Source organism: Athene noctua, chromosome 6, assembly GCF_965140245.1.
Source record: "Athene noctua chromosome 6, bAthNoc1.hap1.1, whole genome shotgun sequence".
Lineage (NCBI taxonomy): Eukaryota > Metazoa > Chordata > Aves > Strigiformes > Strigidae > Athene > Athene noctua.
The window spans coordinates 15,197,278-15,211,972 of record NC_134042.1 but is presented as its reverse complement, the minus strand read 5'-3'; the positions used below and the strand labels follow the sequence as shown (position 1 = coordinate 15,211,972).

General features: G+C 44.8%; 1 protein-coding gene across 5 annotated transcripts in view; it reads left to right on the top strand.

Moving 5' to 3' along the window:
- The window catches only part of GALNT16 (polypeptide N-acetylgalactosaminyltransferase 16), a 97,590-nt gene that overhangs the window by 75,778 nt on the left and 7,117 nt on the right, over window positions 1–14,695 (top strand). For 4 of the 5 annotated variants that reach the window (XM_074909703.1, XM_074909701.1, XM_074909702.1 and 1 more), the window contains 5 exons: window positions 3,151–3,277; window positions 4,214–4,306; window positions 6,443–6,526; window positions 7,519–7,660; window positions 9,032–9,148. In XM_074909703.1, the coding sequence (XP_074765804.1) occupies window positions 3,151–3,277; window positions 4,214–4,306; window positions 6,443–6,526; window positions 7,519–7,660; window positions 9,032–9,148 (563 nt within the window). Of the gene's footprint in view, window positions 1–3,150; window positions 3,278–4,213; window positions 4,307–6,442; window positions 6,527–7,518; window positions 7,661–9,031; window positions 9,149–13,335; window positions 13,372–14,695 lie in introns of those variants that run through there. The other variant, XM_074909704.1, reaches the window with a different exon arrangement.

Sequence of the window (14,695 nt, the reverse complement as noted above, 5' to 3'; positions counted from 1 at the left end):
AACCAAAATATTTAATAATGAGTGCTTGTGTTCTCTCTTTTCCAAGGTCTTGCTTCAGTTTGATGATATTCATGATATTAAAGAGAGATATTAAATGGAGCTGGCATTGGGATCTCAGCAGTGCTAGTAGCATCAGCTAAGCACAGCATGCAGAAGTAACAGGCAGCTTTTACCCAGGCATGAAGAACCCCTCTCCTGTGTCTCTCAGACTCCTCTGCACAGCCAAAGTCAGCTCCTTACTGTCACTAGCCCAGCTCCAGAACCAGCCACATGGCCATCCTGCCAGCCTCTGAGCTGCAGCTGTGTAAAAACTATAAACCCCTAAGATGGAGAAAGACTATTTCTTTAGGCTCTTGGTTGTCTGCTTCTGCGCACCTGGGAGCCCAGTGGTGTTGTTTGGTGTGTATGTCAGTGGCTTGGTGCTAAGCAGAGCTCTCTGCCCTAAGTGGCAGTGAATTACCTGCATACCCACAGCCCTTCTTGCACACAGAGCTGATTGAAACCTCCACAGCACAGAACTGCTTCATTCTTTCTCCTTCAAATTGCCCTTGAAAAGCCTGCTAGTGCCTGTGTGGGACTGGGCCAGGTGTGCAGGGCTTGCCAGTTTTGCTTTGCTGTGTGGTTTCCCTATAAATTCGTTGTCTCCCATCACTTGTCTCCTATCCTGCACCTCCACTCCTCACTTAAGAGGGCAAAGCTAAGTGCACAATGTTCTGTTTAGTGGAGCCTGTCCCTGAGCTGAAACCATGATGAGGGCAATGGCAAGGTATTTTAAAAAGAAAAGAGACTACTTTCTTTTTCGAAGCTAACATTTGTTCAGCTCTTCAGCATAATGTGAGGCAGCAAATCAACCAGTGGCTTCTACACTGAACCTGTGCTGTTGCATGGCAGAGGGGTAGAAACCAAGCTGTATTTGATAACAAAAAGTATTGATTTTCCTTGAGGTAATCAGAATGGTTAATTTACCCTCTTTAAAAAGTTTCCCACACTTCACTGAAAATTAGATTTTGTGATCAAGAAAAAATGTTCTGAAACACTTCTTTTACTACAAATTGCAATCTTGAGTGGAAAGGAACTGTTTGGATAAGGTTACCATTTGCAGATGAGGTGGGAGAGTGGTTTTCACTAATTTGGGTGGGTGAGATGGGCCATTCCTTGCCCACGAAGGCTGTTTTTAATAAACTTCTTTGAAACTTTTTTCCTGTGACGAAACAGGATAAGAGAATGTATGTGAAGGGCACAGAGCCAGACAAGCTATACAGACACAGCAGGTACACAGAAATGATCAGGCAGCCATTACCTGCTGCCTAAATATTCTTCCAGCTGGATATGAGCTGGTAAACCCTTTTTTTTCCACTGTGATGGGAAAAGCCACAGTGATTAAGTCATTTAAAACACATATGGACTAGATCATGTCCTGGAAAATACACGGCAAAAAGTTCTCCTATGCTTTCTATCAGAGGATGGATGAAGTCCTTAATAAGCTAGGTTTGATCTCCATTTTCTTTTCTGTACCCAAAATCTGCATTCTTTTGTCCCTTCTTTAAAGAACTCTGCCATTTACAAACCTGGACATGCAGTCTGCCTGTGTGCTTAAGATACCAATATGGCATGAGGAATCTTCTCTTGGGAAATGGACATCACTTGAAGTTACACATGCTAGATTGAAAGTTTTGTTTTTGTTACAGGCTAGAGTGAGTCAGAACCTCATTCCAGGAGAGCAAATGCCAGCTGGACACACCACCAGACAGAAACTGATGTCTTGGCCTTTTCATTAGTTTTTAAAGCCCTTCCTCTGTTCAAAGCTGAAACTCCCCGTTGAAAAGTGCAAATAATAAGCTCTAGGAAAAAGTCAAGGAGGGACAAGAGCTAGTAAGAAATGCCACAAAATACAGTCTAATAAAATGGGGTTTTTTACTTCAAAGCTATATTAAATACACCATCTTCCCCTAAAAAAACACGCTGTTTAAAACAACCTTTCCCAGGAGCTAGAGAGGAAAGCTATGAGAAAGATGAAGGTTGGGAAGATGTTAGTGTGTGTACATGCTTTGAAATAGCCTTAGATCTGGATACAGTATTTCTTTTTAATTTCTAAACTCAGAGCCCCATAATTCAGGCATTACTGGAGGGAGATCCCAATTAAGTAAAGTTTTTGAAGTAATCACTCTACACAATCTGAAATTCTTTTGGTTAGGACTACCCAGCTAATTTTCATTTTCCTTCTTACTTCTTCTCACTGCCAAGTGAAATGCAAGTGAAAAACCCCTCCAGTGTGGCAGTGATTAAACTTGCGAGGACAGACCCGTAGGCTTGAGCAAGGTCACATCTCTTCTGTGATGCAAATAAGCTACTGTACATCAAAGCTCCATGTTCTTCTAATCCTTTAACAAAATGTTGAATTTAGCTTCAGGACCAGCTGGATTTCTTCAAGTAGCAGGGTTCTCTCCATGTTTTTATAGACATGCTATTAGAGTGATTTCTGCACTCAGTAGCTCCCCCAGCAGACACAACTGGTGACAAACTGTAACCCAGCCATCCACTTTTTTGGGGTTTTTGTTGTTGTTTTTTTTTGTTCTGCTAAGCAGAACAAGAACAACAAGATATTGTAGTGTGGATAACATGGAGGTATGAGAGAAAGGACTCTGCTTTAGACATTGACTCACTTCCTGTGCCTTCATCTTGTTCTCTTCTTTCTCCTTGTCTCCTGAACTCCCTTTCTTCCTTGCATGATTTGCTTTATGTGGTGAATTCTTTTTTTCTTCCATCCATGTGCAGGGCTGGAGAGTTACAGAAGTCTGAGATAAGATGGCGGGGGGGGGTGTCATCTCAGTCTGTCGCCAGATGCCATCCTGACAGCAACCACAAGGACCTGGTCAAAGGGAAAGTTGTCTCACTGAAATGCTTGGGGGACCAAAGAGAAGAGCAGAACTGGAAGCTAGGAAGTCTCTAAGCCAAAAGGGTTGCCTCCATTTTAACAATGGGAGGATGGTTTTTCCACTCGCACCATGGCATTGCTTTTCCTGGTTTTACTTTTGCAGGCAATACACATAGAGCAGAGGGGAAAAGATTTCAGGCACACTGCTAAAGTTGCCCTTCTTGGAAATGCTGCTGATCTGCCTGCAGCTGTATGACTCTTGGGGTCTCTTCCAGAGCTCTCTTTCCGAGTGTGGATGTGTGGTGGCAGCTTGGAGATCGTTCCCTGCAGTCGGGTGGGACATGTGTTCAGGAAACGCCATCCCTATGACTTCCCCGAGGGCAATGCACTGACTTACATCAAGTAAGTGTTGGGTAGTTCCTGGTAGCAGCCAGGTCACCTTGATGTTGGACATGTTTAAATAAGCCTAAATTCTTTGTTGTCTTTCTGCCTGATGACAGAGAACAGCTTGTGGCTGAGCATCTGCTCTCAAGGGAAGGATGAGTTGCTGTTTTCTGTGAACAAAACCTGTTCCCTTCTCTGTTGTTTGTATTAGTGTGTCTTGTTCTTCCTCAGTCTGCAATGGAGGGGGGGAATGATACCCCAGAGAGAGACTCTGGCCTTTTGTGGATACTGCCCCATGACACGTGCCTGTGTATCAGCAGTCCTTAGTCATCTCTGTTGTCTCTGAGCTGCTTTTGAGTCCAGAGATCCTACTGAGCTGTATGTGCTCTGAGGCAAGCCCTAAGGACAACTTCCACTGCAGGACAGATAGGAAGAGAAAAAAGATAAGACAAAGTGCTTCACAATGAGAGCCGTTAAGCACTGGCACAGGGCCCCAGAGAGGTGGTGAAATCCTCATCCGGACAGGACCCTGAACAACATGACCTAACCTGAAGCTAGCCTGCTATGGGCAAGAGATTGGACCAGGTGATACCTACAGGTGCTTTCCAATCTGAATTATTCCATGTCTTTATTCTAATCTGGGGAAATTGATACCATAAAGTAGGGTGATGGTGAAAGTCAGTGCAGGTGTCTCTGCAGAGGGAGCATGTGTGAAAAAATCATGGTCAGCTATGGCTGTTAAAATTTTAACTTCTGAACTGAAGCATCCTTGCAAGGCTTTGTAGACCTAACACAATCAATATCCATCCATAGTGCCCACTCTGTTTCATGTTTGGGACTGTCCCCCACTCCGTCGTGGCAGACAGGCCTTGGATCTGCCCACCCAGTCCCTGCTTGCTGGGAGGGCAGGTTCTCCAGCAGCACTCAGCAAAGCATCTCCTCATCCTCATGCAGGAACACCAAGCGCACAGCAGAGGTGTGGATGGATGAATACAAGCAGTACTACTATGAGGCCCGACCATCTGCCATTGGGAAGTCATTTGGAAGGTAAGATGCCCCTCGAGCTCGGTAGGAGAGCTCTGGTAAGCCCCTTGCTAGCAAGATTTTGGACCTTCTCTGGGGCTAAGTGTGGGAAACAGAGATGCTCTGAATGGCTGGCTTGCCAGGGAAGTTGCATCTTGAGTGTCAGGCTCTGAAGAGTTGCTTCTAATTCACTTTATTTTTCCCCTAGTAACCCTGCATAAATAATTTGTTAGCAGAAGGCCAAATGGATCTGTAACAAAATTAAAAGGCCAGACATTTTAAGTGGATAGATAAGAATATTTCCTAACACAGCATGCAGCTGCTCTGGAAGTGTGAACTGTGTAGTTACTGGAGCTTGATCCAAAGTTTCTGTGTGGATGCAGAATCCCAGGGCTAGCTGGTGCATGGGGCAGGTTGCACTTGGTGCACTCTCCTCTTTCCTGATGAGTGGGTGGTTTGCCTGTTTTGTAGGGCAGGAGAGAGCGTGGCCAATGGTGAGACATCTCATTTAGAAACATGGTCTGGTTGTGACTAATCTCCAGCACCTGCTGAGCCCACTTTTGTGCAGAAATGTACTCCTAACAGCACCTCTGCTAAAGCTGTCTCCAGGCCACATGGTATTTGCTGTTATGGGCTTAAGCATTCTTTGTGACCCAGAAATCAATGATGGACAGCAAAACCTGGGATGAGGCAAAAGCTTGTTCTCTGTGCTAGCAAACCCCTATGACTCCCAAATAAACATAAAAAATCCCAGGAGTATTGTATATCTGTGGGTTATATCTGCCTGTGAACAAGTTGTATCAGTGTAAGGACTTGGCAAATGTGCTTGTATCTTGAATGTGTGGCTACGTGCACTGGGCAATGATGCATCTTCTGCTTACTTCATGACAAGCAGGTTTGGTCTGACCCACACACACTTTTTTTGTTGTACATTGTGCTTTATTATCATGATGCATTACCTATTTTTGTACAAATAGCTTTGCTTATCTAATTTGTCTGTCCTTGAGCTGACTGCAGCAGCTGGGCTGGGGCCAAATAGCAAGTAATCCTGCTGCTTGTGAAGAAACCCAGACTATTGCATATTGGACATAGACATATTGTTCATGTGTTTTAGGGCCAAAACCTGCAGTTCTTGTTCACACAGACTTCCTAGTGGTTTTATTGGCAGCATTGGCTAAATAAGAGTTGGAGCAGGGCTGTAGGATTCGATTTCAGACAGTTTCTTGACCTGTAGTAACAGCCCTGTTGAACCTGCATTAAATCTACATTTTGGAATGCAAATACTTCTGACACCATCACTGTCAACTGGGCCTAAAATGGGCCCTGCTTCCCCACAATTTCAATGTGAATATAGGATCCAAGTACATTCTTCTGAGGAATGGGCAGTACTGTGGCCTCTTGGGCTGAGGATGGCAAGGAGCATGGGTACAGTTGAAAGTCCTTCCCAACATACAAATATGGTGTTATAGCTTGAAGAGGAGAGTTCTGTAGTGTCACTGCTCAGTGGGACTGCTTGAGGGAGGTCCTCTTCTTCAGCCAGCTAAAGCCAAGCAAATCAGCAGTGGGAGGACTGCTGCAACAGACAGTGACTGAGATGCTGATTTCCACTTACATATCTCCCCTTTCCAAAACTTCTAAAGAGCAAATAATTATATTCTTTAGATCTGAAACCCAACGTGAGCCTAGAGCTTCTGCCGTGAGCTAGAGATGGGATCTAGCATACACAGATTAACTGTGTGTATATGCCTGAGCAAAACACTTTCTAGGCCTTTTCAGGAGCTGATCATTGTGCAGGTTTCATGATATGCCTCTACAGGGGTACCCAGAGGCAGAAATGCTTTCCCAGTCCTACAGTAGTTTTATTGCAATGTATTATTAAACACTGTAGGACCTGGGCCCTGCCATCATTCTGAGCCAAAGGAAGTGCAAGAATTGCTCTCTGAAGATGTTTATGTGTTCCTTTTCTATTTCCTGCCACTTGCCTCTCTCCTCCTTTTCATCTCAGGTCACTGCTAGTGCTCTGAACCCAGCAACAACTACGTGGGAGAATGAGTAATGGGAAAAAGTCGTATAGTCTCCCTCAAACCTCCTGGCCAATCTTCATTGTTCCCCTCCCTCCTGTTCACTACCTTATCCTCAACAACCTGCCTGTGTTTCCAGTGTTGCAGACCGAGTGGAGCAGCGACGCAAACTGAACTGTAAATCCTTCCAGTGGTATCTGGAGAACGTCTACCCCGAGCTCAAGTGAGTCAGTTCTCCGCTTGTAGAAATCTCTGAAGGATCTGGGAGGTGGGTCACAATGAGAAGCTGAGCCTTGGTGGCAGCAGACAAAAGGGACACTTATGCTTGGAAGAGGTTTTCCTCTGTTCTTCTTTTTGGTGAGAAATCTCCTGTGATTTCCTGGCTTGTGTCATCACAACTCTGCAAAAGGTTTGTTGCTTATGCCTCTGGGAGCCCTCTGCTCTGCCCCACACAGCTGTCCCTCAGAGATGTGCAACAGTGGTGTTTTCAGAGGTGTGGGGTGCAAACATGTGCCAGAGCACTACATCCCTCCCAGTTATGGCTTGGGCACTGCCTGTTGGATGCAGTAGACCTGGACAGCCTCAGTGCAGAGGTGTGGGTGGTTCAGAGAAAGCCCCAGTGAACGCCAGAACCAGCTGCGCCTGTGGCTTCACCTGCCCCAGGTCAGGATGCAGCAGTGTTGTGTCATTGCTCTGCTGGGAGGGAGTCTGGGTAGAGCTAGCACTTGCTAGCTAACAGGCCCTGATGACACATCTTTACATCTCAGTCAGACGAAGTCTGTAGCTAACATGGGTCGAGGCTAAAACATCTAGCTATAGTCTGGCCTTGACAGATCTCTCCTGTATTGCTACCAGTGAGACAGTGAATATGTGCTAGCACTGGGGGAAGACTCTGGGAAAGAGGGAGGCAGAAGGAGGGTAAGGCTTTTTACTGTCATTGGCCTCTTTCAGAAGATACATCACACTAAACTGCTTGGGGTATACCTAAAGATCCTGTTATGCCTTCTGAAACAAAAGGGTACTAGCCCTCTGACCAAGTTCTCTCTTGACTTTTGCCTCCTCCAGACATTGCCAGTGGATAGCATGATACTGTTAATTTTCTGTCAAATAAAGGGGACTGTGTTTCAGTCAGGGGCCAGTTATGCTCTTATAAATGTGAAGTGCTTTGGGCATTTCTGTTTATGACGTGCCATACAACTGTCATTTTACTTCAAGGATTCCTGAAAAGGAGTTGATTCCAGGAGTAATTAAACAAGGAGGAAATTGTCTGGAGTCTCGGGCACAGGATACCACAGGGAATACGTTGGCTGGCATGGGAAACTGTAAAGGGACAGTGAACAATCCACCTGTCACTCAGGTAAGGCAGGCTTCAGTTTGGTGCTTTGCTCCTACTTCTGCTCTTCTTATACCAGACAATGAAAAGGCATCTCCAGCCTTGGTGGGTTTGTACAGAGGTGAAGGAAGGAAGAATTTGACTCTGTTAATGATTTTAATAGAAAGCAGAAAAAGAAGTTGTGCCCATCTCTCAGAGCTCTGTTGGCTCAACAGGCCCAGCACTCAGGCATAGAGTAGGAAAGTTTTCATCACTCAAGAGGCAACAGGTAGCACTTGAATGCTCAGGGGTGTGACTAGTCTGTGCAGTAGGCGTGTGACCAGGGTTTGAGTCATGTAGCTGTTCCCACTCAGACTGTTGCTTGGGTGTGCTCTGCTTCATCGTCCAACCCATGAAAACTGGTCCTGGGTGTGCTTGGCTAGTACCCTGGCACATGGGTAAGAGATTTTCCCAGCATCACAAACGTTCCTTGTTCTGCTAGTTCAGCTGTAGCTGCAGATGGCTTGAACTGTGCTGTTTTACAGATGCGTTTCAGTATAAAGCCCAAATAGAGTTTAAATAGCCAAGAGCCCAGCTGCAGTAATTTGGTGCAGCTCTCCTAACTGCAGTGGAGCCGTGCTGGTTTATACGAGCTGAAGACTGCACTTGGACTCTTCGTTTGGTGACTGAAAGCAGCAGGGAAGCAGCTTGAGAAAGTTGAGGGTCACAGTAGGATATTTTATGCCAGAAAATACATATTCACATCTGTTAACTGTTGGAAACTAGTTTGCAGCCAGCGTTCAACATGTCATTTAATCTGACTCATTGTTGCATGTCATCACTGTTTAAAATCTTTACTGCATTTTGTATTTCTTCCTTGGGGAAAGCATAAAAATAATAGTTGATTGGGTTGGGTATCCATCTAGTGAGAAGAGGGAAGGATGAAGTAGCTTGTGCTTTATGTGCACTGGTGATACATGCTAGCCCGTGGATGTTCTTGCATGTGTTTTGCTTCACTTGACAATCTGTAGGTCCCAGATACCTGTTACAGAACATGTCTGCTATGTAAAATATGAAGAAGTGATTGCATGTCGTGTAAGTCAGGGCTTAGGTTTCTCCCTGCTTTGTAGGCCTGAGTCTGTAAGGCTGCAAGGCAGGGAGTTAGATGGGATCCAAGGTTAATCAGACAACTCAGATGATCAGGGGAGCCAGCTACAGGCTTTGAAGTAGTCATGATGCACCAAGCCTGAGCATAAACTTCTGATCAGGTGAAGACTTCTGCCATAGTCTTCCTAGGCAGCCTTTGGTAAGAACAAAGGATACAGGTTTTTGGAATATCTGATAGAAAAAACTCTTTCTCCCTCATCTGATCACCGTTATGATCCTAATGGAACCTTTATTTTTCTTATGCCAAAGGAGTGGGTATTCAGTGACCCTTTAATTAGACAGCAGGACAAGTGTCTTTCCATTACCTCCTTCTCTACCGGCTCTCAGATCACACTGGAAGCCTGCAATCAAAAAGATGGCAGACAGGTAGGTAACTGTGCACCTGTTTTTAACCCCTTCATTGCCACATACCAGTGTTCCTACATCAGTGCAGTCTGCAGGGGCAAACCTATTACTATCAAAGTGTATAAAAGTCCCTTCCATCTTCTGCATCTCCCTCTCTGCTGTGTTTCATAAGCTTGGATGTATGAGATAGCCCATGACCAAAGCAGGGAGCACAGACCACCCTAGTGTGTGGGTGCTCTGCCTCAGTCCTCAGCAGCATGGGTAGGTCCAGCTCAGTAGCACCCCAACCTCGCTCCTTGGGTAAATTTATGTCCAGCCACATGGGTGCATGGGTGGAGCACAGCATCAGAGAGGGGTGGATAAGCAGCAAATGCTTTGAGGTACCCAAGGGAAGGGCAGCATGTCCTATCATTTGTTTACTTATTTAGAAGTGAGAGAACTGTGTTCTTTGTGCTGTCTTTGGACATGTGAACAGACATTTAAAACTGAGTGCAACTCATTTGAGAAATACTGACTGACATAAAGCACCGTATGTTCCACCCAAACTGCTCCCTGAGGAAAAGTACACAGCAGCGGCATTTCCAAGAAAATGCAGTGTTCCCAACAAAATGCAGCTTTGATTCTTCTGCTCTTTCCAAGATTTGCATTCCTGATCTGTCAGGACACTTAAGTAATTTTGCCTTACAACACCAGGTAAGATATGGCCTCTGTGATGGCCAGAGTGCCCTCACAGAGATGTGACGTGTCTTTTTATCAAAACTGAGCAAAACACTAAACAGGGAACATGCAGTACTGGCAGAGGGTGGACTGGACTTGTTTCATCCCTAGTTACTGTGCTTCCCTGTACACCAAGTGAGAACAAATCTTCTGTCATCTAAGGCTATGCTTGCTCTGTGTTTTCTAATACATCTATTGTTTTGATAGCCCAAAGGTAGGAGACAGCTCAGCTTGCTACCAGTCCTCAGCAGCATCCTCTTTTGTCGGTACCTATTTAATACTATACAAATCTCTGAATTTATTTCTTCCTGAAAGAAAGCACTGAAATCCAGTCATGCCCATTTATGGACAGCCTACGTAGACTTTCCTCTGGAGGGTTGGTTAATGCAGAAATGTCTTGAAGAGTTGTGATGGTGAATATGCTAGGAAAACAGAGTTCAGATTAGCCTTGCAAGGATATCCCAGGTGGGCTGTGCTTGCCTGCTCCATTTTCTTGTTGGTAATCACTCACCCCCTTGCTGTGTAATTAGGTCACTTAGCTTCCCCATAGGTGCCTTGCAGCATTTCCTTCCCTGGCAGCAGAGAGGACTCAAGCAGCTGCCAAAATCAGCTGTCTTTCCCTGCCTCCCCTGTCATGGAAGAACAGGGGTCCCCTGAAGAGGGGTGGAGTCCAAGCCCTATTAGCTGAAAGAGAGATTAATCCACACTAACACAATCAGGCTCGTTCTGCTGCTGGCATAGGATTTATTGAGCCTTGATGTGTTGATAATATATAGGCTCATTATGAAGACATGCACTCACACTTAAGGATGTGAGATGTTGTTTTCCATTACCTTGTGTGAACAAACTGCACTTAAATCAAGGACTTGACCTAGCAGATGATTTAGCCAACTGACTGTAAGCAAGGATTTTGTTTAAGCATTTCAAATAATTGGAGACTGATTTGAATCACAGCTGTCATTCCAGACCACCTTGTGGCTGAAGAGATGAGGTGGGGATGAAGTAGTGGAAGTGCATTTGAATTTTTAGTCTAATTTGGGTTGAAATGCTCTGAAATGCTAGGGGTTTTTTTGGAAGCCCCAAACTCACATTTCAGTTTTCTACCTATAAAGCCAGTTCTACTTGCAGTGCTCAAGTTTGTTCTGTTCTTGGGAAATGTTGTAATGGTGCCTTCCTTCCATAAACACAACAGTAATTGTTGTTAAAGCTGACACTGGATTTTAATTAGCTAGAAGTCTGTCATCTTTGCAAAACTATCCCATTCTCTGTCTTCCCGATATCTGGGGGGTTGAGTTTCAAGGAGATAGTCACTGCTGTAGAAACTTTAAAGTGTGAAATGAAAGAGCAAAGCTGGAGGGAACAAATTCCCTCGGTTGCCCTACAACTTGCCTGTCTCCCCATGGATACTCACAGTGTGAGTGCTTGGGAGGAGAGCAGTGTTTTCAAACTATGTGTGGGTGTAGCCACTCCTCAGTTCAAGTGGCTTCTCAGCAAGTCACAGGAGCTGAGTGGGAGTGGAGGAAGCTACTCCAGAGAGGTGGAGGTGACAAGTGAGAGCCCTGAGGAGGTGATCTGAATGGAAGAGGGTGAGCCCAGGCAACGTGTGTCACACATACAATATCCTAAGGGTAGATGATGGCATGACGGAAGCCCAGCTTTGAACATCTCTGGTGTCAATGTCGTCAGAGGTCTGTGGTGGAAGATGTTTGGGCTTTTCTGGATCTAAATTTCATGTCTGTGTGTGATTGGTGCAAAAGCAAGATTTCTGACAAAAGATAGGGCACGTGATGGCTTCACTTTTTAGTGTCACCAGATTAGATTGATTGGTTAGAACCTTACAACAGCACCATACAGCTCCTAAAGTTGCTTTCTGCTTTCAGACATACTGAATATGTGTCCATGCTACACAGCTGTTGTGCATTAAGCATATCCCCAGGCCAGACAACTTTGTTGTTATTTGAGTCCTAACAACAGTCCATCTAACATATACGTAATTCTCCAGTGGAGGCTTTACAGTATTATGAGCTGTGTCTAGAGTATTACCTCAAAATAAGTCTAGAACTTTGCAAGTAGGAGAATATGAGACAATCGTAAAAATTTAGGGTTTTGGTTCTGTCAGAATATTCTCCCTTGGACTGAAAGGAGCCAGGAACAAAATCTATTTGGCACCATGATCCTGTTGATCATTTAACAGCAACAGCTGGCACTGCTAGCAGACCAGCCAAGAGCTATTCTGCATAATCAGAACTAGATTTCAAACCAGATGGATGTTATCCATAATGTTATTTGGAGAATACCATTTTTTAGTTGAATGCACAATAAATTATTGCCTTTAGCTTTTGGTTTTGGCTCTGACTGACGGTGGGAGTGGTGTTTTAATTTGTATTATAGTGAGGACAAATAGAAGGCAAAGTGAGAGTCAGACACTAAAACAAGAGAATGAAAATGAGAAACATTGGCACGGTATTTCCCAACAGAACAAGAAGCATGCTGAGAAATCCTATTAAACAGCCATATTTCATTAAAATGTGCTGAAGGAATGTGACCCCAGTCTGAAAATGAGGACACCAAGTTTTCTTGTGAGGCAAATGGTATTTGAAGTTCTGCGTGCTTTTGGATGTGATTGGGAAATTTTTCCCACCTTGCTTCTCAGTGTATCATATTACCTGAAGTGCAGACAAATGTAACTTTATACAGGCTGTCATCAAAGAGGAGTGAAAACCTGTCTGTTCTGGAAGGACCTGACTCAGCATCTTCATGACATTAAGTAGGTAAAACAATACTGGCAGTATGCCGTAACTTGAAAGCAGTTTTCAGGAGACAAGAGTTCCTCTCAGTTGTAATTCTTAGTTTTACAAATTTAAGTGTTCAAATGGAGATGGTACTTGCTGGATGCTGGTGTGAGATTTTCCGTCACACTCTGTCCACTCATATATTAAAATTTAGTGCTCGTCGCCTGCAACACCAGCTTCAGGCTGCCCATGGCTCTGCAAATACATTCAATTACCACTTGCAGCATCCTTGGCTACTCCAGTTATCAGCTCTCCATAGATTTCTGTCTGAAACATCTCAGTTCTAATCAACAAAATCTGCTCTCTTCAGCTGTGTTTCCTGAACTTGGCCAACTCCACTATGTTTTCAGGTTTACAAGGCTGTTGTTAGGATCTTGAGAGAAACCCTGATTGGATTGCTGGGGTTAAAATAAAACTTCTGATTACCCTGAAAAACTACACTACTGTAAATACCTTCAGCTCTTTATATTGAATAGGACTGGCTATTTCTGACTTTTCTCTTAGTAACTGCACATGGAGTGTTTCTATCCAGCTACCTCAAAGTACTTTGCAATGATAGATAATAAAGGTGGAGAGAGCACTTTAAAAAAAGTGGGGAGATTTTTAGTTGACCTTGGGGAAGAAGATCAAGACACAATATTTCAAAAAAATATTAATTTTTTTTTTTTTCCACCTCCACTCCAAACCTGCTGTGACCAGTGAACTGTATTACCTCCATCTGCACAAGAAAGGAAGACCAAGGTGGATTTTCAAGGCAAAGTTTTTCAGACTGTGCAATGCTTATATCTTCCAAAAGCTTTCCTTTCAAGTACAGGCCAGTCATAATGTAAGGAGAAGAGGACTCCCTGTAAAGTTTGGCTGTGTATGCAGGAGGTGGCGGCTCTGTTTGTCTGTTTTTCCTAAAGGTGGGCATCATCAGTGTCATTTAAAAGTTAGCTGTCCAGGCTCCCCTTATGCTCTGTGGAGAAAGCTTGGCCATCCCAGGAGGTGCTTGTACCTTGGGCCTCTCCATAAGTATGTCACCAGGTGACTAGTTTAGACTAAATTGCCCAGCTCTAAGGTTGCTGGTGGTGGGAGATGAGCATCCTGTCTCCAGTTTTCACCCGTTCCTACTGCCCACCCTCCTCAAGGGTCTAAGATAGGGCTAGGTGTTGGACTGTCCTTGGTAATCCTGTGGTCTGGCAGTCAGGAGGGTCTTGTGAAAAATTCAGGTTAAGTCAGGAGAGCTGCTCTAGTATCTTGCAGAGGGCAGCAAAGCACTGTTTCTGACCAGACAGGGTAGAATCCATTATTCTGAACATACCGCTTCCGTGTGAGATGAGGAGCCCTACTTTGGCTATTAGTGTCAGCATGCTTTATAATAGCTCCATACATGGCACCTCCCTGCAGCCCAGATGAGCCTTATATTCAACTCTCTGTCACCTTCTCAGTGATCCTCCTCCCCCTTACCCATCCTTACCCACCTTCTTTTGAACATATGGATCTGGGGTGACTTGAAATGCTGGGCTTTCCAGTGGTGTGATTCACTGAGAAGCTGATTGATTTGGTAGAGTTTGTTAGCAGCAGAAAATGTGCTCTGGTGAGTGCTGATGTCTTGCTGTGTCTGTTGCTGTAGACTCCCTACAGACATCACAGTGGGTACCTGCTTGGCATGGAGAGATGACACAGCAGCAGGTCTTTGATCTGGAGAAATAACATGAGTGAGTCTCCCTGTGGTGCTAGTTTTCTCCTGAATGGCTAGGGGGGAGAAGAAAATCAGTCTTTCTTGGTAATTGCCCTTGTTCTCCATCTCAAATCTCGTAACAGCATACTCCTTTACAACAGGGTCTTCTGGTGAGCTATGGGGCGTGTGGGAGAGAGGGCTGGCAGGCATTCTTTTAGCAGAAAACACGAAGGGGGAGACTGGGACTTCACAAGTACAGAGAGGCAGGGGGAGGGTGGAGGGCAAGGAGGAGCTTCCCTTTGCACAGTAGGTGTGCTTTGAAGGAGGCCAGGAGGCTCCTCACTGAGGTGTCTGTGGCCCTGGGAAGCAGTGTGCTGCTTTCCAGGAGAGAAGACC